This window comes from Rousettus aegyptiacus, unplaced genomic scaffold, assembly GCF_014176215.1.
Source record: "Rousettus aegyptiacus isolate mRouAeg1 unplaced genomic scaffold, mRouAeg1.p scaffold_m13_p_14, whole genome shotgun sequence".
Taxonomy (NCBI): domain Eukaryota; kingdom Metazoa; phylum Chordata; class Mammalia; order Chiroptera; family Pteropodidae; genus Rousettus; species Rousettus aegyptiacus.
The window spans coordinates 3,605,953-3,626,778 of NW_023416289.1; the positions used below are offsets into that span (position 1 = coordinate 3,605,953).

General features: G+C 59.0%; 1 protein-coding gene across 1 annotated transcript in view; it reads left to right on the forward strand.

Annotated features, from left to right (window-relative positions):
* The window catches only part of NKD1 (NKD inhibitor of WNT signaling pathway 1), a 62,809-nt gene extending 59,768 nt beyond the window's left edge, over nt 1–3,041 (forward strand). The window contains 3 exon segments of the mRNA XM_016147590.2: nt 655–782; nt 1,496–1,527; nt 1,529–3,041. Of these exon segments, the coding sequence (XP_016003076.2) occupies nt 655–782; nt 1,496–1,527; nt 1,529–2,086 (718 nt within the window). The 3' untranslated portion in view covers nt 2,087–3,041.
* The last annotated feature ends 17,785 nt before the right edge of the window (nt 3,042–20,826 follow it).

Here is a 20,826-nt window from a genome sequence, read left to right on the forward strand (position 1 = left end):
TGCGGCCAGACAGGCGCTGGGCAAACAGTGGGATAAAGGAACCGCCGGACAGCGGTGCCGCGAGACCTGGGGCGTGTCAGCGCCAGCGTGGGGGAGGGGGGCACGCTCGGCGGCACCCAGGCGGGCTGCAGATGTTGGGGGGCTGTGCTGTGGGTAGGGGGAGGCAGGGAAGTGGGTGCGGACAGATCACAGAGGCCCCCGAAGGGGAGGGGCAGGGAGCCCAGAACACGCAGGCGAGGCCCATTCTGGGCTCTGGGGCAGGTTACGGAGTCTGTGTCTTGGGGGCATCTGCTGCCCTCACTCCCTGGGCACCGAGGCCAGTGCTGGGCCGTCTGCCTGTGGCAGGCACGCGTGGTTGGAAGCGTGGTTTTGGGCATCCTTGAGATTTGACCGATGACCCCTCTCCTTTGCTTTGCGCCTGTGCAGAGCTAAGTCCCTGTGTAGTCCCGGGGCGGAAGGCCCAGCGAGGCCAGGTAGGGGTCTCTGTCTCCACTGGCAGGGGAGGAAGTGGGGATCCGGGGTGCCGAGGCGGTCGCTCCTTCCCCCACGAGACCCAGCGGGAGAGGAATGAAGGGTCCAGACGTGTTTGTCCTGGTGGAGTGTTTGTAACCCCACCCAGGGGCCAGCGCCCACCCGCTCACTTGCCTTCGACAGGTTCCAGGGTGACAGCCGCCCGGAGCAGCCTGGCTGCTACCACCACTGCGTGGACGAGAACATCGAGAGGAGAAACCACTACTTAGATCTCGCCGGGATAGAAAACTACACGTCCCAGTTTGGGCCTGGTAAGGCGAGGTGAGGGGAGGGCGTGGCCAGCTGGGCCAGGCGGGGGGTGGTCACCGTTCCCCCCCCCCGGTCTGGGGGAAGACGAAGCTTCGACTGGACAGGTTAAAGATGTCATTGCAGGAGAGGACATTAAAAACATTTATAAAAACTAAAATGCACATGCTCAAAGTGAACCAAATCAAATGGTATCCGAGGGCTTGTTATACAATGAAAAGCAGGAGTTCGGTGCCACAGCCCAACCCACCCCCCGTCGCCCGCTCTTTCTTCCGATGGGGACCCCCAGTTCACCAAGCAAGACGCCGCTCGGTTTATTAGCTCTTGCTGAGATAAATGACACGGTAGCTCATGGAATTTCTCCCCCAATTCCCCTCTTCCCTCCCCCTCCTGTTTAATTCCCCAGTGGGGTACCTCTGTAAGCTTACCTCTTGCCCCCACGACCTGAGATAGTTATCTGTCTCTGTCTGCCTTCCTCCCGCAATTCTCTAGGGAAGAGAATTATTTTTAGGGACCTAGCCAAGATCCAGTTCTTCCCACTTAGCGGATGGCAAGTTCCGGCGCCGAATGGTTTTCTCTGAGGCAGGGAGGAGCAGTGGGGATGGGGCACTCTGACAAAGAACAGCTGGCCTTAATCAGTCTTGGTGACCTGGGGACAGGGATCATTTCTGGGGCACATAGCAGGTGCTCATTAAATACCTGTCGCGTTGGTTCCTAGGCTCTCCGTCAGTGGCCCAGAAGTCAGAACTGCCCCCCCCGCACCTCCAACCCCACTCGATCTCGCTCCCACGAGCCCGAAGCCATCCACGTCCCACATCGAAAGCCCCAAGGCGCGGACCCAGGCTCCTTCCAGTTCCTTGACGCCCCCTTCGCCAAGGCCTCGGAGGTCCAGCAGCGGCTCCGGGTCTCCCAGGACGGGGGCAAGCACTTTGTGAGGTCCCCCAAGGCCCAGGGCAAGAGTGTGGGTGTGGGCCACGTGCCCAGAGGGGCAAGAAGTAAAGCCCCTCTGGGACCCACCGTCTCTGCAATGTCCCCCCCTGCCCACCTGGCCGCCAGCCCGGCCCTCCTCCCCACTCTTGGCCCCCTGGGGCACAAGAAGCACAAGCACCGAGCCAAGGAGAGCCAGCTGGGGTGCCGGGGCCTGCAGGCGCCGCTGGCCATGGGCAGCACCGTCGTGGGGCGGGACCACCTGAGGGAGCTGCCCGCCGTGGTGGTGTATGAGAGCCCGGCCGGCCAGGCGGTCCAGAGACACGAGCATCACCACCACCACGAGCACCACCACCATTACCACCACTTCTACCAGACATAGGCCCCCCCGAGCCCCGCCCCCGCCATATGAAGGATCCCCTCCCCCTCCCCAGGCATCATTATTCTATTAATTATTGTTATTATGACGATTATTGTTATTAATAATTATTGTTACTCCACTAATATTCAGCTAGCCTCCATGTAGAAGATATATGGAAACACAGAACTAAACTTTTATTTATATGTTGCGGGGACTGCATAACTTTCCCAAGAAGTGACTCTGGGTTTGGAAATGGCCTGTAGATGGCAGAGGCTCCCGGGGGCTCCCCGCTGCAGGTTCCCACGCAGGCCCACACCCCTCCCAGCCCCCGGGGGGGAGCCCCCGGCCAGGACTCTGCCCCTCCCCGTCTCTTCCAGGAGAGCACCCTCACCTGGCCCGGCTTCCAGAGACCCTCGAAATCTCCGAGAAGATAAACAGCTGCTACCTCTTAGTATGATTCTGATTTTATTTTGCCCTTAACTGATTGTCGTGTGCTACAGCGGATTCCAGCAGACTGCGGACGCGTGCCCTTCCCGGCTGTCCTGTTTTTATGTCCCAAACCCGAGCTGTCCTTTCTGGACTCCTCTTTCCCACCTCTCCAGTGAGAGCGCGCCCTGGCCCCACGCTGGTCCCACCCTCTCTTCCGGGCACATAAAAATACACTCCTTCCTCCCCCTCCTCCTCCTCACTTTAGAGAGACGCACACACACACCTTTAGAGCCTGCCCTTGAAACTGGACTTCTCGTTTTGGAAACCTCCAGAGAGGGAACCAGCCGCACGCTCGGGCGTGGTTTTCCACACCCGCGCAGTGGCGCGCGGCCGGTCGCGGTGGGAGGCGTGGAAACGGCGTGTGCTCCGGTCGGTGCACACACGCGTGCCGGCGTGCTTCTCCAGCAGCCCTTTCTGTATCTGTAGCTAGACGCCATCTGCCCATTTCTATGTATCTTTCTATAAATATACACTCTCAGGTACTTTTTCCGGCGTGCTGAAGTCGGTGGTTTGCTTCTTGAGACACCTCAGCCCAGATGGGACCCTGTGTGTGCGTCCTGTTGAGGCCGCTGTCTCAGATGCGATTAGTCACTTGCCTCTCATTGGGGTCCTTTCTCGAGTTTGGGGTCTGACGGATTGGGAGAGGCCCGCCAGGGTACAGAACCTTGGAGGGAAATGGGGTCCATGGCCAGAGGTGGCCCCTGGAGTAGTGTCTCTTTGCAGCTTTTGTCTGATGAGGGGCTGGGGAGACCAGGAAGACATCACTATCAACCAGTTAGTTGGGGACCCAGCAAAAAACAGATGTCACACACATTCACATTGGGTTTTTTGAGGAGAGTTTTAATAAAGGGAATATTTACGAAGTGTGGGCAAAGCCTCCTGAAGGACATACCCCGTCCCCGGGCGAGCACTGGGGGCGCCACTTCTCAACAGACAGACTGGTAGAGGAAGGGGAGCCACCGGAAGGACCCGTGAGTGACCGTCACCTGAGGGGTGCAGCCAGCCTGTGGGGACCCTACAGGGAAACGAAAGCCTGGCCCCACTCTCTTGCCCACCGTGCAGCCTGCTGGGGGCAACGGGCTGTTGGTGAGGGTCGGGTGGGCATCTTCTGAGGCAGCGAGTGCAGAGTCTCGAGGGCCTCGGAGGAAGAGTGACTCCAGCTGTCTGCTTTTCTGCTGCTGAGTCTCGCGGCCACTGCCCCCTTTTCCAGAGCCTCTGGCTTGGCTTCGGCGCTGTTGGCAAGGTATAATTTTTGAAGACAGTGGGCTTGCCTGGTTCACCATGTCATTAATGGCGTTAGAGACCAGCGTGCCCGGGACTGGATTCATATGGAGAATCCTCGTGACAGCCCCACAAGGTGGCCCAGGGGAGCTCAGAGAGCACGGCAGGCTCAGAGAGGTTAAACACCTGGCTGAAGTTACACAGAAGGTGCTAGAACTGGGATTCAAGGCTTCCCTCCCCCCGCCCCTTGGGCTTCGCTTGGGCTTCTGTCATCCAGCATCTAAGCCCGGTGGGGATGGAACCCAGGCGGGAAGGCAGGGACGAAGCTGGCTCTGAGACAACGGGATCCAGGGTGTGGAGGAAGCGGCGACTCTCTGGTTCTCCTCCCCCGACACTTCTACTCCTTCTACTCTGACTACCACTACCTCTGGCTGCTCTGTCGTGCTGGGGCCGCTGGCGCTCTGGACCCGACCACCAGCTGGGAGGACCTTCCACTAGGGGAAGCCCAGAGAAGGGCTCTGATTGGCTGGGCTCAGAGTCGGTAGCTATCCCTGGGCCAATCACCGTGGCCCGCCTGGGGTCACATGGCCAACCTATGGCCAAGGGGCGGGGGTCTGTGCCAGAAGAAAGGAGAGGAAGGGTGCTGAGCAGAGAGGCGATAATGATGGTGCCCCAGGCCCAGAATTGCTGCAACCATGGCAACGACCCAGGACCTGGGTCCACACAGGGAGCCTCTCTGTGGGCTGGTGGCTTTAGAGCCCCTGCTCTCCTCTGAGGAGGGCCTGAGCTGCCCTCCCCAGCCCCACGCCCGGCAGGAGGCTGTTACTTCTTGGAAACTGGGATTTGTTTTAAAAATCATTTTGAAAAATAGTAACGTGCACGTGTAAAAGGTTCAGAAAGTAGCAAAAAATGTGCGGTAAAAAGTACACTTCCCTCCAGCGTCCCTGAGTCCACCTTCTAGGGCCACTCGGTGTGGCGTGGCGGTTGGGAACACAGGTTTTGGGTTTGGGGACAGTCTGCCTGGGTCCAAATCCCAACTTCCTCTCTTAGTGTTAAGTGCTTCAGGCCGCAAGCTGTACCTCTCAAGCCTCAATGTCCCCTGTGAGGAATCAGTGGCTTAAAACTGTGCCCAGCCCATGGGAACATTGTGAAAGCATTAGCTGCCAAGAATAAACGCATCTATATGAGGTGTCTCCCCATTTAAATGTTATTTTTTTTTCACATTGTACAAACCCTTAGATTCTCTTTAAACTTTTAAGATTTTTTTAAATTTTTTAAATTTAAATTTTTAAAATAAAATAATTTTAAAAGACTTTTTCAGAGCAGTTTTAGGTTTACAACAAAAAATACTCCCCGTCCCCACACATCACCGTCCCCGTTACCAATCCGACTCGTCAGAATGGTCCATGTTTCACCAAGGATGAACCTGCATGACACGTCATCACCACCCAAAGTCTGTACTTTACGTGAGGGTTCATTCTTGGCTTTGTACGTCCCGTGGGTTTGGACGCGTGTATAATGACACCATCATTAGAGTGTTATACAAAGTTTTTTTCCTGTCCTAAAAACCCTCTGCTTTACCTATTCATCTCTTCCCTCACCCCTGCTTTGTTCATTTTTAAAATATTTCAAACTAAGTTTGAAACGGAACGTTGTGCAACAGTAACTGGAAACTCGCCACGCAGATTTTACAAACGCTGACATTTTGCAGTATTTATTTCGGATCTATTTTTGAAAAAGAAAACATCGCAGTTACTGCTTCATCCGCCCCTGCCCCACCCTTTTATTTTTACCCAAGGGGCAGCATAGTTTTCATACTTCCTCTCTTTTCCTCCGTGACCTAATATATTTGGAGATCTGCCCCCCGGGTCCCGTGGCTCTGTCCCCTTCTCTCTGACAGCTGCTCGGACTCCTGCTCCGAGGCCGTCCCGGCCTTGTCCTGCCCCCTCGTGACAGGCATGTAATCTCTCACCCTGGGCCACGGGGGCCTGTGCACGGCTCGCCACAGTCCCCTTCGACAGGAGCAATGGCAGCAGAGCTCACCGCAGGACTGCTGAGTTCGAGAGCACGTGTGAGTTCGAATCGGGCGCTGTTGTAAATGACCTCCAGGGGAAGGCGTAGCAAATAATTAGGAGGTGAAGGAGGAAGAGAGACAGAGGCCGTGGTGGGGGAACCAGGAGTCAACCGCTCCTCTCAGGGGCACGTTTTCCTGCAGGCTGCCGGGTGGGTGAGTTTTGTCCTGTTTGCAAGGCTCCTGACGCCCATTCCAGAGGGGCTGCAGCTCATCTGGGGCCTGGGGAAGTTTCAGGGGTGACAGGACGCTGCTCTGCTGGCCCTGGCTGGTGCTAGGTTGTCCCGTTTCTGCTGATCTGTCACCGGGCACCGAGGACATCTGGTGTGTTGAGGCCGCCAGCGGGGTGAGCCTTGCAGCCTGCCCCGCGTGGTCCGCTCTCACCTCCTGGGGAGTCTGGGGGGTCGTGGGGGGTCGTGTGCTTCACACCCAGCCATGCCAATTACACTTTTTGTCAAAGGAAATAGCCGGGAGCAGTTTCTTTTGCCCTCCCCCCAACCTTTTCCTCCGCGTTTAGATGTCACATCATTACTGGGTCCCCGAGGGAGCTGCTTTCTTGGAGGTGGCAGGAGGAGGGAGACGGCTGCCTGCACCTCAAGTGCCATTTCTGTCAGGTGCCTGCACTAATAACCCGGCGTCTGTGAGAGCCGTCAGCACTCGGGGGCAGGGTGAAAGGGCACCCCCGAGATGCGCCGGGGCGGGCAGGCCGAGACGCTCCGCCCCACCTCACCGCCCTCAGCGCGTCAGGGGAGGCCGGGCTGCCTGAGGAGGGCCCGCCCCGACACTCGCCAGGCGGCCTCGCTCTGGCCCAGTCCAGCCCGTCTTGGTGACCCCAGGCCGGTGAGTGCGGCCGTGTTTGGCAGGCAATAAGGAGGGTTCGGCCGCACGCTTTAGTGCGTCCTGAATGCTGTGTCCAGGGCACCCTTCCCCAGTCATTAAAGTCGTGTCACTGCCCTACCCTACGGTCGTGCCCTCGTTTGGGGCTCCGATCTGGCTTTCGGTTTTGTCACCTCTCCCAAACCAGCAGAGCTCTGAACCCAAGCCACGTTCTCAGAGACTCTAGAATGATTTTACTGGTTAATGTACTTCCCTGAACAGGGCTTTCTACGCCAGCACCTCCCTTTAGCATGAGAAAGGGGATGAGTGTGAGACCCATTTTGTAGTAGGTGACCTTGGGAAAGTCATGGCAGGGGCTGACCTCGACACCCCATGTCCAGGAGGCCAGCCCGTGAGTCTCCTCTCCCCTCCACGGTCTCCCCTCAAAGTGGAAGAATCCTCATGTGTTAGACCTATGAGCCCGGCAGAGACCAGAAGGTCCCTACCCGCACCCGAGACCCTCCACATGTGCCTTTGGCGGAGATCAGCCTGATGACCTGGGCGTGGGAGGGCTGGGTGGACGCCCACAACCTGGCATCCTTGTCCTCTGGGTGCTGCAGAAGCACCAGGGGAGACTGTGCCTGGCCTCACCTCTGATAAGGCCAGTTCGCTGGTCTGAGGGGCGGCCCAGGAACCAAGATGTCTTAGACTCACAGGTGACTTCCTGGACAGCCAAGCTGAGAGCCCAGAGCCTTGCGTGTCCCCCTTTCGGCCTCCCTCATGACCTCAGAGGGCCCTTTGGGGACATTCTTAACTTCAGGGGCCATAGGATTCTCCCAGGGGGCATGTTAAATGCAGGTACCCAGGCCCACCCCCAGAAATGAGATTACTTGGGTCTGGTGGTGGAAGCAGAATGGGAGCAGAAACCAGTGCTTCTTACAAGCTCCCTGCCCCAAGAAGTGGGGTTGCACTTGGGCCCGTGGACCCCAGGCTGCTAACCCTGTGGGCTGAGCCTGGATGAAGCAGGTGGAACCCCAGCGCGTAAGGAGTATGGGCAGGAAGGTGTCGGGCCTCAGAGAGAGCTCACTGGCCCCTGCCCCGCCTGGAACGTGCAAAACCCTTCATGATGTCGCAGCCAGTGGCCATGGCCCTACTGGAGGACGGGACTGGAGAATCCCATAATGGTCCTCCTTGTGGGGCTGAGGTCTTTTTCTAGCTGCCCCGCCTCCCCTTGTGGTTAAATGACAGGCACCCAAAGAGAGCCAAACTTAGGGAGACTCTCAGAAGTGTCCTCCAACTAGGCCAGGTTCACAGTGACCCGTGACCCATGGGGTGCAGACCACACAGCCTCCTTCTTCCCTTGACCCTCTAGGGAGATGCGAGTGGCCTCTTCCCATTCTTCCCACTTCGCTTTGGGGCCCTTGCTTCCTGAGGGTCGAGGCCAGCCTTGGTGACGTGGCTTGGTGCACACACCAGCTGTTCTGCTTTGCTGTGCTTTACACCCAGGACCAGTTCCCAGCTGATGCTGGCTCTGCTCTGCTTTTGGGAGCCCTATCCGGGCAGAGCCTGCAGAAGTCCGTTCGCAAACCTCCATGTCTAAAGGGAAGAGGTGTGTGGGGAGGGGCATGGGAGGCTTAGAAGAAAGAATGAAGCACAGGCAGCCCGGGAGTAGCTGCCAAGTCCCAGGACGAGCGCTGGAGGGGAAGAGAAGTTCTGGACCCCTGGGCCACCGGATCTCAGGATGACTAGCAGAGTGGCAGCAAGGCCTTAAGGGACCCTGAGCAAAAAGGGATCGCCAGCCTCCACCCCCACCCTCACCCTGAGCTTTGCCTTCCTGCTGCTCCACGCAAATAACTCCTTTCTCGATATATATATATATATTTTTATCACAAAATTCTGGATAAGTTCATCAAAGCTGATCTTTTCTATGTTTTCTTTTCCAACAAGGCCTCACTTCCTGGAGCCAAATTCGTTGGTGCCCAGACACAGGGGTGGTCAGCAGCACCCTTCCTCCTAGTCTGTGACCCCCGCTGACAGGGACGTCTGTGTGGCTGTTTCCTTAGGACATGGCACACAGTAGGTGGTCAATAAACGGAAGAGAAGGAATGAAAGACAGACGAGGGCGGTGGGGGAGGGCTGGGGGTTGTGTTCCTCACTTGGCCGGAGGGCCGATGGCACCCTCCTGCCTGCCAAGCCTTGACTGTGAACTTTCACAAAGCAGTAACATTTCAAACAAAAGTCTGAGAAAGCAACACGGCCTTGCTAAATAAGATGAAAGAAAGAAAACTGCAGGCTCTTCCTGCGTAAAGAAAACCCAAAACAGACAAGGACATAATTTAGCTTTAAAAAAGAAAAAAAAAAAAAACCCTCACAGAGCAGTGTCTTTTCCCCCGCCTTGGAAACCGGTGAGAGTTTGGCGGAATGTTCTGAACAACCAAAGCGACAGGGCGGGCTGACTCCTCCCCTTTCTGGAGATGGGGCTGCCGGCGTCGTGCGTAAGTGCGTGCGTGCGTGCGTACGTACGTACGTAGGACGAACCGGCACTTCCTCCCCAAGCTGGGCCCAGGCCGGCTCGCAGGCCGCTTTCGTAGGCTGGGGCCGCAGCTGCCCGCGTGGGGACGCGAGGGCAGCCCCAGCACGATGCACCAAAGCGCAAAAAGCGTGGCCCTGAGGAGACCGCGGCCAGCACACGTGTTCGTCACGTGAGGGCGGAAACCGGGCAGAGCGTGGCGGAGCGTGGCCTCGCCGGGCGGCAGCTGCGGACGTGCCCATCGAGCCGCTCTGCGCGTGACCGCAGGTGACCGTGGAAGAGTCGTGAGTTACAAACAAGCCTGAGTGAGCGGGCGAATGATCAGGATCGACTGTAGGTCCTTGCTCGGGCCTCCGATTGGCTGACATCTGTTCCCACCAAAGCACTGTCTGTCGTGTTCGCCACAGATTATGTTGTAATCCCGAAGGCTCGGCACAGATAGGTGCTTGTTAATGTCTGCTGAGCGACTGGCCACAGCACATTCCTGGCCTCCCACCCGGCCCCAAGCCAGACCCGGCGTGTGGCCTGTTCTCAGCACTCGACATAGCTCTGCAGATGGGACTCCTAAAACAGGGAGTGTCCCCTTCTCCCAAGGTCCCGCCTCTCCCAATGTCCCCAGTCAGGCTCATTAACACGATTCTGCCCCCAGGGAGGGGCGGCAACGTCTGGACCGACTGAAAACCAGGGATGTACTGGGACTGTACTGTGTGGCTTGGCAGAAGGAGGCAGTGCTGTTGGACTTGGCCGGTGGGCTCCCAGCAGTTAGGGTACCAGGGGGTTCTGAGTGCTTAAGTCCCCCGGCCAGATTCTCTCCAGATGGAGAGGGGCCCCTGGCCATCTTCACTGAGGTCACCCGATTCCATTTCCTCTGACTCTGTCTGCAAAAATCAGCATCTGATTGTGATTTGGCTCAGAGATTCCTGGCCAGAATATTCTAGTGTGGTCTCTGTGACCTTTTTTCCCCTCCCTCCCTCCCTCTCTCCTTCCCTGCTTCATTGTAGGGATGGGATTTGAGTATCTCATTCACTCTTGCTGTGCCGTTTTGTCTCTGCAAGTCAGTCGTTGGGGGCTGACTGCTCCCTGGTGACAGGGAGCTGCCCAAATCGGGCTCATTCAAGGCTTGGGAAGAGTACAGGGTGATCCGGACCTGGTACCCGCTGCCCAGGGAGGTCCTGCTCAGGCCCAGCTGGCCCTTGCCTGGACTACACCCATCCCACCCTCTATCCATCCATACTTTCAAGTATTTACTGATCACCTACTAGGTGTCAGGAACCACGCTCAGCACGACACTAAACGGACACGCTCCCTACCTGTCTTCACAGAGGCTTCAGCCCTGTGGGGGGCTGGTTGCCGTCACATCGTTATCAACTGTGATGACTTCTGGGGAGACGTGTGAGGGACTAACAGAGTGGACGTGATGGAGATCACGGGCGGGGGAGGGCCCCGCTCCAGGAAGCTATGTTTAGGTGGAGATGCCAAGGACGGGTGAGAAGCCGCAGAAGCAGCTGGCACCGAGGCCCCGAAGGGGGAGGGAAGGTGGCCAGTGGGTGAACTGCTGGAAGCCAGTGAGGCCGGGCGGCAGCAGGGGTGCCCCCAGGGCGGGCGGGGCCTGGGGGGCTGTGGTGGAGAGCTGATTATTCCAAAAAAACATCAAGAAGTTGGAGGGTCAGCCTGGGGGGGAGGAGCAGGGGGACAGGATGTGACCATGTGGCCACTTAGTGGAGAAGGGATTGCAGACAGGGCCTGAGGAGGGGGCTGTCATCATTAGACTCAACGGCGGCCTGTTGGGTAGAAGTCGTTTATGACATTCTTAACCGTAAAAGTGCTAAGCATCCACTTGCTAGTCTGCAGCCGGCACCAGCAACACCTCCCCTGCTGTCCGACGGCCAGCAGCGGCCGCTTGAGTGGGGAAGGAAGGGAGAGTGACAGACAGACGGCCCGGAGAGAAAGAGGCCTCGATGTCCTCCCTGGCGACTGCCGAGCCGGGCTCCTGAAGGCGGAAAGGGAATGGCCGACTTACGTCCCCCTGCCAGGAGAGGGGGAAGAAGGCAGGCATGATATTGACTTAAACGTGGGGGATTTAAAAGGCCCCTATGTTCCCACTTTGTGCTTCGCTTCTCACAGACAGCCTGGGACCTTTGAAGTCGGGCTGGCCCAGTGGGGAGCGGGCTTCCGTGGAGACAAGATGCTAAGGGGGCGGGGGCCGGGGGCCAGGGGGCGGCCGAAACTCTATTAGGCATGCTCTAGCAAAAAGAAAGGCAAATCCAATGATAATGTACATCTGTTTCAGGGAATTTATAAGCTTTGAACATTTTTTATGGGCAGATAAGTGGGTCCTTTTCTTACCATAACTTAGAACTTCAAAGCTGAGTGTGTGGATAATGCAAATTGCTGAAATATGAGATTTTCCCTACAAAGAGGTTTCCAAAAAAGACGAGGAAGAAAAAGAGAAGGGGAGAGAGAGAACGAAGGCTAATTGATGCCACAGTCTTTTATGTACACGGCAAAAACGGGGCAGAAATTGATTTTCATGAACTAAGAAATCGACGGGGGCGGCAGGGAGAGGAGGGGTCACGAGGCAGGTGGGGGCTGGGACTGGGGGCCAGGCTGCGGGTCAGCCCCGGGGGCCACGGCCCCTTCCCCCCAGGAGCCCTCGCTCTTAACGGGGAAGACAACTTGCATGGGCACAAGGACACTCCGGAGCCAGCAGCAGGGCCAGCCCTGCCTGGCCCGTCCGAGGTCCACGGAGGCTGTGGGGCTTGGTGGGGCCTGGAGGCCTGGCGAGACAGCCTGCAGGACAGTGGCCCTGTGGGGCAGGGTGGCCCTGGCAGGCGGGGTGGGGGGTGGGGGGAGTTCCCCATGCGAAACAGCTGGATGGGGATGGAACCCTGGGCCGTGCCCGCCGCCCAGCCCACCGCACTCAGCCCTCCAGGCTCCCCTCGGCCCTCGCCCTCGCCCCCAGCAGGCAGCCGGTGCTCCTAGAGGTGGGGACACAGCAAACACTCAGTACGCGCCTGTGGAAGGAATGAGTGAACGAATGAATGAGTGAACGAACGAGTGAACGGCGTGGGGCGGTTGACCAGTTCCCGTCTTTTCACTGTTTCACGTGTCTGCAGCGGAAGATTCAGACCGGAAGGGAACGTGGGGGGCCCTCGGCGCCCCGTGGTTGATCCCGCCGTCAGCCCTGCACCGAGGGCGACAGTTTAAGTCAGCCAGGCTTGGTTTTTCTTTTCTTTTACTTACTACAGTTTGGTTTTTTAAATATTATACTACACAACCAGATATGAATTTCTGAGCTTTTAAAGTTGTTCTTTCGGCGTTACAAACGCAGGGTTTTCTCTTCTTTTGTCTCCTTTTCTTCTCCCCTCCCCCTCCTCTTTCTATCCTTCAGCAAATCCGGAGGAGTAGGAGGCCTTCCCTGTTAACGCTTTGGCTTGTCTGAGCCGCTCTCCGGCTCTGTCCTCACTCGGACTTCCCGTCCTCATAGCCCCTCTCGGCTCCCCTCCCCGCCCCCCTGCTCTGCGGTAGCTCGAGGCCAGTACTGCCACCAGTCTCTCCCGAGACCCTCAGCTCCGTCACCTCTGCTTCCTGCCCCACTCACCTGCCAGACGCCACCTCTGGAAAAAGCAGAGAGCGTAGGACCAAGGGCTCCGGGGTCAGGTGGACAATTGTCATTGTTACCAGGTCGCCATTGACTTTCTCATTCTGATGGTGTCTCAGCAGCTACCTTTCTTGCCTTCTGGCCGTATTTCACCATGGCGACCACACCCTCCGCCCTTGGATTCTGTGCCCGGGCTGCGGGTCGCTCCCCTGCGTCCGTTCTCCCTTCCTTCCCGGTGATGGAGGCTCCGGTTACGGGTTCAGGAAGAAAGCCTGCAGTCCTCAGACGCCTGTGGCTAAATTCTGCAGGCCGTGTCTCATGGCAGCTCCTTTCTTAAAAGATAGCTCGTTTATTCCCACCGTCCCTCGTTCCCTCCATCCTTTCTTCCACTCTGCCACCGGGAAAGCGGATGTGATGGCTGGAATTCTAGCCACCATTCTGGACCATGAGGACAATGACAAGGACAACACCCTAGAAATGGTGTCGTGGCTGCAAGAAGCCCATGTCCCTGAGGACTTAAAGGGACAGAATTCTATCCCAGACCTGGACACTCGCTCTGAGACCGTCAAACGAGAGAAAAATCAGCTGCGCCTTCGTTTAAACCACTCTCGCTCACAGCCAGACTAAACCCTGAGCAGACTTTCTCTCCTGACATCCAGGCTGTTAGATTTTCTCTGGCCTCCGTGGGCCGCTTTTAGCAGGCAGCTTCGCCTAATCCTCCTTTAAAACTTGCAGCATTTGGAGCTGGGTCCCTGGGACCTCTCTGTGCAACTTCCTATGGATCTGTAAGTATTTCAAAATAAGAAGCTTTAAAAACGGTGGTGTTGGCTTTCTTCTCGGTCCAGGGCCTCTCGTCTTCTCCATGGCTCACTTCCTGGGACCTCGGCCACTACCGTGGCCACGATGACCTCTTGTGGCTGCTGACAAGGAGTTCTAACTACATGCACCCGCCAAAAAAAACTTGTCATCCAGCCCCGAAATTTGTTGTGACATAGTAAATGGCCCGAGAGGCCGCCAAGTAGCCCAGGCCAGAAGCCCGGGCGTCTGCCTGCCCGCGGCCTCCTCTCTCACCTCTCATCCAGTGACCGAGAACTTCGGGTTCTACCTCCTGAGGCGCGTCCAGCTCTGTCCCAGCTGCCTTGACCCTGGTGCAGAGCCTGTCAGCTGCCCTCCGGCCTGGTCAGCTCCTCTGCCAGCCTCGTTCCCTTCCACTGGTCTCCAGGCTACAGAAAGTGCTTTCCCAAACACCAGCCTGACCAGGCCACCGCCTTGCCACTGCCTTTAGGACAGGGGCCAGCTCCCAGCCCGGCAGCCCAGGTCCTCGGGGAGCTGCCCCTGCCCACCACCCGCCACCCACCTCACCTCCCGCGTCGCTCCCCACCTCCCCCTCTGCCCCTCCCGATGGTCCTTGAACGCGGGGGCCTCTGTCGCCCCTTCTGTCCTGGCGAGCGCTGCCCCTGGCCGGTCTTAGCCTGGTCCCCCGTGGCGGGGCCCGGGACAAGGACACGGGGCAGAGGTTTCGGCAGAGTGACACCAGGAAGAGCAGCGAGGAGGAGGCCGAGATGCAAGGTGGCGAGCTGGCATGAGGTGTGCTGCCAGGCTTGCTGCCGGAGGCGGCGGGCCTCTTGGGGTGTGCGCGGGGTGCCCCCGGGTGCTCGCCCGCTGGAGCGCGTGTCCGCGGGTCGCAGCCCCCGTCTCGGGAGGTGCCGATGCCTCCTCGCGTCCGGGCTGCGTGCTTGCGGACTCCTGCAGGACTGGGGAGGGCCCTGGGGGTTCGCGGGGCGATAGGGACCGCGGTCGTTGTGGCCCTGCCAGGACGCGGTGAGTCTGTCCGTGCCTGCCGGACTGTCCCTCACGGCCACAGCTGCAACGGCAGGTGGCCGCGGCCCTCAGTGCATCCTCCCCACTCCTCCCTCAAGCCCCGACTCCTCCACGAGGCCCTTCCTGGCCCCTGGCCTGGGGCAGACACCCCTCCTGGGCCTCCTGCATGTCCCCTACATCACAACTGCCTGCCTGTCCCCCCCGCCTTGGCAGGAAACTCCTTTTAAGGCATAAACGAGATGAGGTGACAGGGCTTGAAATACGCCTGTGGAAACGAAGTTGGAGCAGAGGCCAGGGAACCGCGGAGGAGCTTTACATCCACAGAGAGCTGTGACGGAGCATCCCAGGGTCTCAATGCGTGCGGGAACCCTGCAGCCGGGGCGAGAAGGCGGCCGCTTCACACTCAGGGCGCCTTGGGGACGCCATGGTGCCAGCTTCCCACCAGAGGCAACACGGTCCTCCGGGCGGAGCGCTGCCCAGTCCAGCCTCACGGCACCCTTGCGAGGCAGGCTCTCCATTTCGCGCATTTTACAGAGGAGCAAGCTTGGGCATCTGACCCAGTTAGGTGGCCGAGCCTGTGCCCTGTGGAGATTCTCTCTCTCCCTCTTCCTCCCCGACCCTCCCTCGCACCTCCTGACCAGCCAGGCACGGGCGGTGGTGGGCATCACATCCGCGCCCACCCTGTTGGGGGAAGCAGGTCGCGTGGCCAAGCCCCAAGGCGATGGGGCAGGAGAGGGGTGCGGAGAGCGACCGTCGTCTGGACGACAGGGCCGGCACCTGCCGCCCAGGGTGGGGCCGGTCTCGGCGAGGTGGCTGAGCTGCGTCTGGGTCCCGGCCTGGCCACGGATTTGCTCTGAGTCCTGAGGACATCGTTCCCCTCTGCGAATCTTAACCGCCCCCATTCTGGGGGGTGTGCTGGGGTTGATGATGCCGGAAGTCGCTGGCTCGTGTCACCGGGAGGGCGGTCCCCAGGGCTGCGGCAGTGAGGGGCCTGCACACCGTTGAAAGTGACGCGGAAGGCGACGGCCCCAGCTTCCCGTCCACACAGCTGTTCCCCCACGGATGTGGATCCAGTTCCCTCTGACCCGATCCCGGCTGACCAGGTCACATGGATGCAGAAGCCCCACACCTGCTCAGGCAACCCCGTGGGGCACTCCGGAGGCCCGAGGTGGCTTCCTGTCTCAGGACAGAGGGGCGGGGCGGCGTCGAGAGGGTCAGATGACCGGCAGGCCTTTCCCTAAACAGCCAGCCCAGCCAGTTGTCCCCGGGTGGCTTCGGACGCAGGGAATGTGAAAAGAGAGAGTACAATTTCCTGATAAAATAGAAGAGGCGATTAAGTTAATGAAGGATCATTGGGCTGGTTTGAAAACTATAATTAATAGGCATTAATTGTGTATTTCGAAGTCGAGCCGCGGTGTGGGCTCGGAGCCGCAGTCAGACACAGTGACACCCCCGCATGATGAAGACGGGGCCCAGATGGCCCTCGGCGCCCCCGACGGGAGCCTCGCGAGGGGCCGTGTCACGATGAAAGGCGCGGCTTGCCGGCGAGCTCTTCCGTCGACGGCGTCCTCTGCGAGATGATGCTGATCATTTGTCCTTTTATCCTCAGTTAAACAGCATATGGCTCCGGCTGATTAAAACCCCCTCCTGGTTTTAATCAGTGACTCGAGATCAGGTTTCTAATGGTGGCGGTGGTGGCCTTGCTGGTCCCGTGCTAAGCTTTCCAGCCACATCTGAGTCTGGAGAAAGGGTGTGGTGGGCGGGGGTGGGAGGCAAGGTGAGGGCGCGAGCGTCCTGGGGGGCAGCAGAGCCCTGTGGCCCACCGGGAACAGCCTGAGCCAGGTGCCCGTGCTGGGGACGCCTCACAGGTCAGCCTGGGCTTGTTCTTCAGAGGACCAGGTTGGCACAAGGCCTGGCCCAGCTAACCTCGGCCGTGGCTGGGAGCTGGGCTCTCAGACGCCCTTCTTACAGACACCTGGCAGGGTTGGGGGATCTCTGCCGGGGTCGCTCACCGGGAGGGAGCGGCAGGGTCACCGGAGAGACTCGGACACGGGAACCAGACGGAGCGTCTGCCTCCCGGCTGCACTGCCCGTGGCCGCGAGCCTTCGCCGGCCTGGGACCCGCTTTCCTCCCTGCTGTCGGGCGACCTCTGCTCGTCTCTTACTGTCCTCACCGTGCGGGTGGGAAGACTGAGGCTCGTTCGAGGGTCGACAGCTGACTTGGCTTCCTCGTTGAATCTGAAAGGCCGGTGACGCTGTCACAAAGTGGGGCGCGGAGGCGGGGGCCCGGAGAACTTCGAGGAGGGTCTGCTTGATCCCCCGCAGCCAGCGGTTCCTTGAGGACTGGGACCGTGTCCTGACCAGGGCGCTGGGCCGGGCCTGGCGCCTGGCTCTGCGTTTGGAGAGGAAATGAGTGACCCCATGGGAGGCGGATTGTGGACCGCAGCGGGGGGTGTCCTGCAGGGGGACAGCAGAGCTTGCCGTTGGTCACCAGCTCTCCACGTGCCTCCCATGTGTCCCGGGCCCCTCGCAGTTACGCAGGGCCACAGGGCTGCTCCCGGCCAACGGGCTGCACGTGGAAGTGACCTGGGAGGAGGCTTTGGAGCCAGTGCATGTCCCTCTGGGCCCCATAGCCTCGTACCGAGATGGCAGAGCTGCCTGGTTTGCCGAGACGACGCACGGAAGAAAAACATCCCGGAAAGTCACTGACTCGCTCTGGACTTGTGAGAACAAGAAAGCCACTGAAGTGTCAGGTTTGTCTCTCATCGCGACGTGACCCAGCCTTGTCCAGGTGAGCACGAGGCGGAGCAACCGAACTAGAATTAGGGACAGAGAGAGCGCGGTGGTCAGGGAGCTGCCTGGCGTCGGACCTTAGCCTGCCAGGCTGTGGGTCATCTGGTCAACCCTGTCCAGCACTCACGCCCTCCAGGCCACGCCCTGCTCTCTGTATGCCGGGCCCGGCCGGCTGCCGAAAGGGGCCGCCTCGGTGGAGGAGGGTCCTCTGGGGAGGCCGAGGCCGGTGGGTGTGGAGGACTTAGAGATGGCGGCCACCCTTTGTCTTGCCACCTTGCTCGACGCACAGCTGTGGGTGAGGCCTGGGGGTCACCGTGGCAGCTTCTGTAGCTGTGGAGGGTCCCCGAGACGCTTGTGAGCAGAGAATCTCAGTAGCTGGGCTCTGGGCTCCCCACACCCCTTCCCAGCAGGGAACCTACCATCCGCTGTCCTCACTGAGCATCTGGTTCATCGAGATGTCCACCACCACGGCGCTGAGGCTTCTCAGCATCACACGCACCCGGAGAGCTCGTTGAAACATGGGTCGTTGGCCCCACGTGCAGAGTCCGATCCAAGCGGCCTGAGGTGGGGCCTGAGAACTTGCATTTCCAACGAGGTCGCATGCGATGCCGATGCTGGTGGTCCGGGGGCCATGCCCTGAGAATCGCTGGTCTAAGGCGCCTGTGGCTCAGGGCTTGGAAGACCAGCCCCTGTCCCAGGGCCTCCTTGCCCTGTTGTTCGTGCCCGCCCCACGCATCCTGATCCTTCCCTCCCACTGCTCCCGGGGGCTCTGAGCCACCTGAATGATGGGGCGGTCCTCGAAATGCCCGAGCTTCCTGTGACAGGTCTTCCGACCTCTGGGCCTGGCCGGATATAGCTGTTCCCTTTCTTCATGGTACACAGTGCCTCAGAGACTTGAAGGCACAGGACTCTTGACTGATTAAGCGACAGAATCTCCACTCCACCTAACTTACGCCTAAAAGAAAATTTATTAGCTCTTGAAAGATCTAAGATAAACCTAAAGCCTTCAGGCACAGCCAGATCCAGGAGCACAAGCAACTCTGTCTCCCTCTCTCCCAGCTACAAGGTGGGGGTTAAATGCTGAGTGTGTCCAGATAAGGAGCTGAGAGTAGGAGAGTCAGATGCTCCTTGTCCCCGCTGCCTCAGTCCCTAAACATGCAACATGGGACCGTCAAGTTCAAGGAGAAGTGATACAGGCTACAGGAGTCACAGGGCTGAGGGGACTCTGGATCTCCTCCTCTGGGCTGTCTCTCTGGTGGGAAGACACTCAGGCAGAGGTGCGGCCCATCGCGGGACCTCCCGGGTGGGCCTCAGTTTCCCCACCCAGACTCGCGCCTTCTCACAGAGACTCTCCCAATGACAGTGCGTGATGAGCCTGGAAGGGGCCCGAACTGCGGGTGGAGATATACTAAATGGGGAGATCGTCTTTGCCAAGTCCTCGGGAGCACCCACGGGAGTGAGGTGCCTGCAGATGCAAGTTCAGATGATCAAGAGATGATTACGAAACGGCCCATCTTCTGTCACAAGGAGAGAGGAACCTCCGCTCAGCGTGCCAAGCACAAAAGGGAGCATGTCGCCTCACGTGCGGTGTGATCTCGCGGCGTGAGAGCATCGGGACTCCACGTCTGCCCTTTCTCCCCACATTTTTTGGCTCCGTTTCCTCAGTCCTCCTTGGGCAAGCTCCCTGCCTGGCAGCTGCTCCAGGACTGTGTCCCCACCCTACCAAGGCCAGCCGGAAGAGCCGTCCTCCCTCCCGGCAGTCAGCCCAGCCCAGGGCCCGGGAGCGCTCCTCCGTGGTTCCGGTGGGCTTGCATGCCCCCTCCCCTGAATCCAGTATCGGGGGCCAGAGGGATACCAGGTTCCACTGGCCAAGTCGGAGCCACTCGCAGCCCGTAGCTACGGCTGCTGTCAACACCTCCTGAACCAGAAGAGGGGGGCGGAAGGGCGGTGACCCTAAAGCAAAGTTGGGACTCTCTGCCCAGAAAGAGGGGAAATGCATGCTGGGAGGCCCACCCAACCCATGCTGACGTCTGGCGTCAAATTATCAGCCTGCCCGGAGTCCCCTCCCCCAGCCCTGCCCGGAGGCCCCACCCTTATCTCTGCACCCCACCCCCAGAGCCAGGGCTCCCTGTCACCCTCCTTCCTCGGGAGAAGGGAAGGGGGCAGCAACAGCTTCTCTCATTAGTCCCTGACATCTTTTGTCACCTATCAGGGGAACAAGCAAGTCCTTTGATCACAGCAAAAGGAGAAAGAGTATTTAAAACACAGCCTGTGAAGATTTGCCGAGCAGAAGGTGGGAAAGGCAGTCGCTGGCAGCTTTCAAAGCAGAAACATGCTTTTCAGTCTCCAGACTCGCTTGTCTGGGGAGCGTTGAGGAGGATTCGCCCGCAGCCCGGGTTTTTAAATGGGCCAAGGCGCCCTGAGGCTGGGCAAGCCCCCCCCCCCCCCCAAGGGACTTGGCGGAAGGGGGTTTCTGGGAAGAAATCGGGTGCCCAGCCTTTGAGTCATGGTGAATCACAGACCGTTAAAGCTGAACGGTCAGCCGGACTCAGATTTGGGCTCGTCTCCTTCCCGCTTCCCCCACCCCCGCTGCACAGACCCCCCAGCATTTGGAGGACAGGATCCTGTCCCTTGCCATGACTCTCACAAGCTGACATAAAGAACCTGCGCATGGCCACTCGCCACGGGGCTGCTGAATAGGGAACGGGGGCTGCTACCCTTTCTTTTCATATCGTTTCCCCTTCGGGAGCCAGGTATTTAAGGACCAGGACAATGTATTGGTTAGCTATTTCCACGTAACAAACAGCCCCAAAATTCGGTGGCTTAAAACCATGATTTTTTATTTGAGTTCACAGATCGCATGGTCGAGAGTTGGCTGATCGCGACTGCGTCTGCCCGCAGTCTGGGAGTCGGCTGGCCGTCGGTTGGTCTCGGCTGCCCTTGGCCCTGCTCCATAAGCCTCTCATCCTGCAGTAGGACACCTGGGCGGGGTCCTGTCACAATGGCAGAAAGTCAAGAGAGCAAGTGAAGGGCGCGCGTCTCGTGAGGCTCAGGCTCGGAACTGGCACACTGTCCCTTCTGCCACATCATGTGGCCAAAGCAAGTGTCCAGGACAGCCCGGACTCAAGGGGCGGGGAAACTGACCCTGTCTCTGTAGTGAGAGGAACTGAAGTGTCACATGGCAAGTGGCATGTGGGAGAGATGAAGAGCGGGGCCGTTCCACGCTGTTATTGTGATGAGTCACCTGCCCGGCTCTCCCTGACCCATCAGTGGTTAGTGCCGAGGGTCTGGGTCATGACTCAGCCCGGTGGCGGAGGGGAAGGATGGGCTCCGAGTCAGCGGGGTGGGAGCGAAGGGTTTTGGTTTTCATCATTCGCCAGCCTGAGAGGCATGATGTTCACGTAATCACGATGGTTTCCC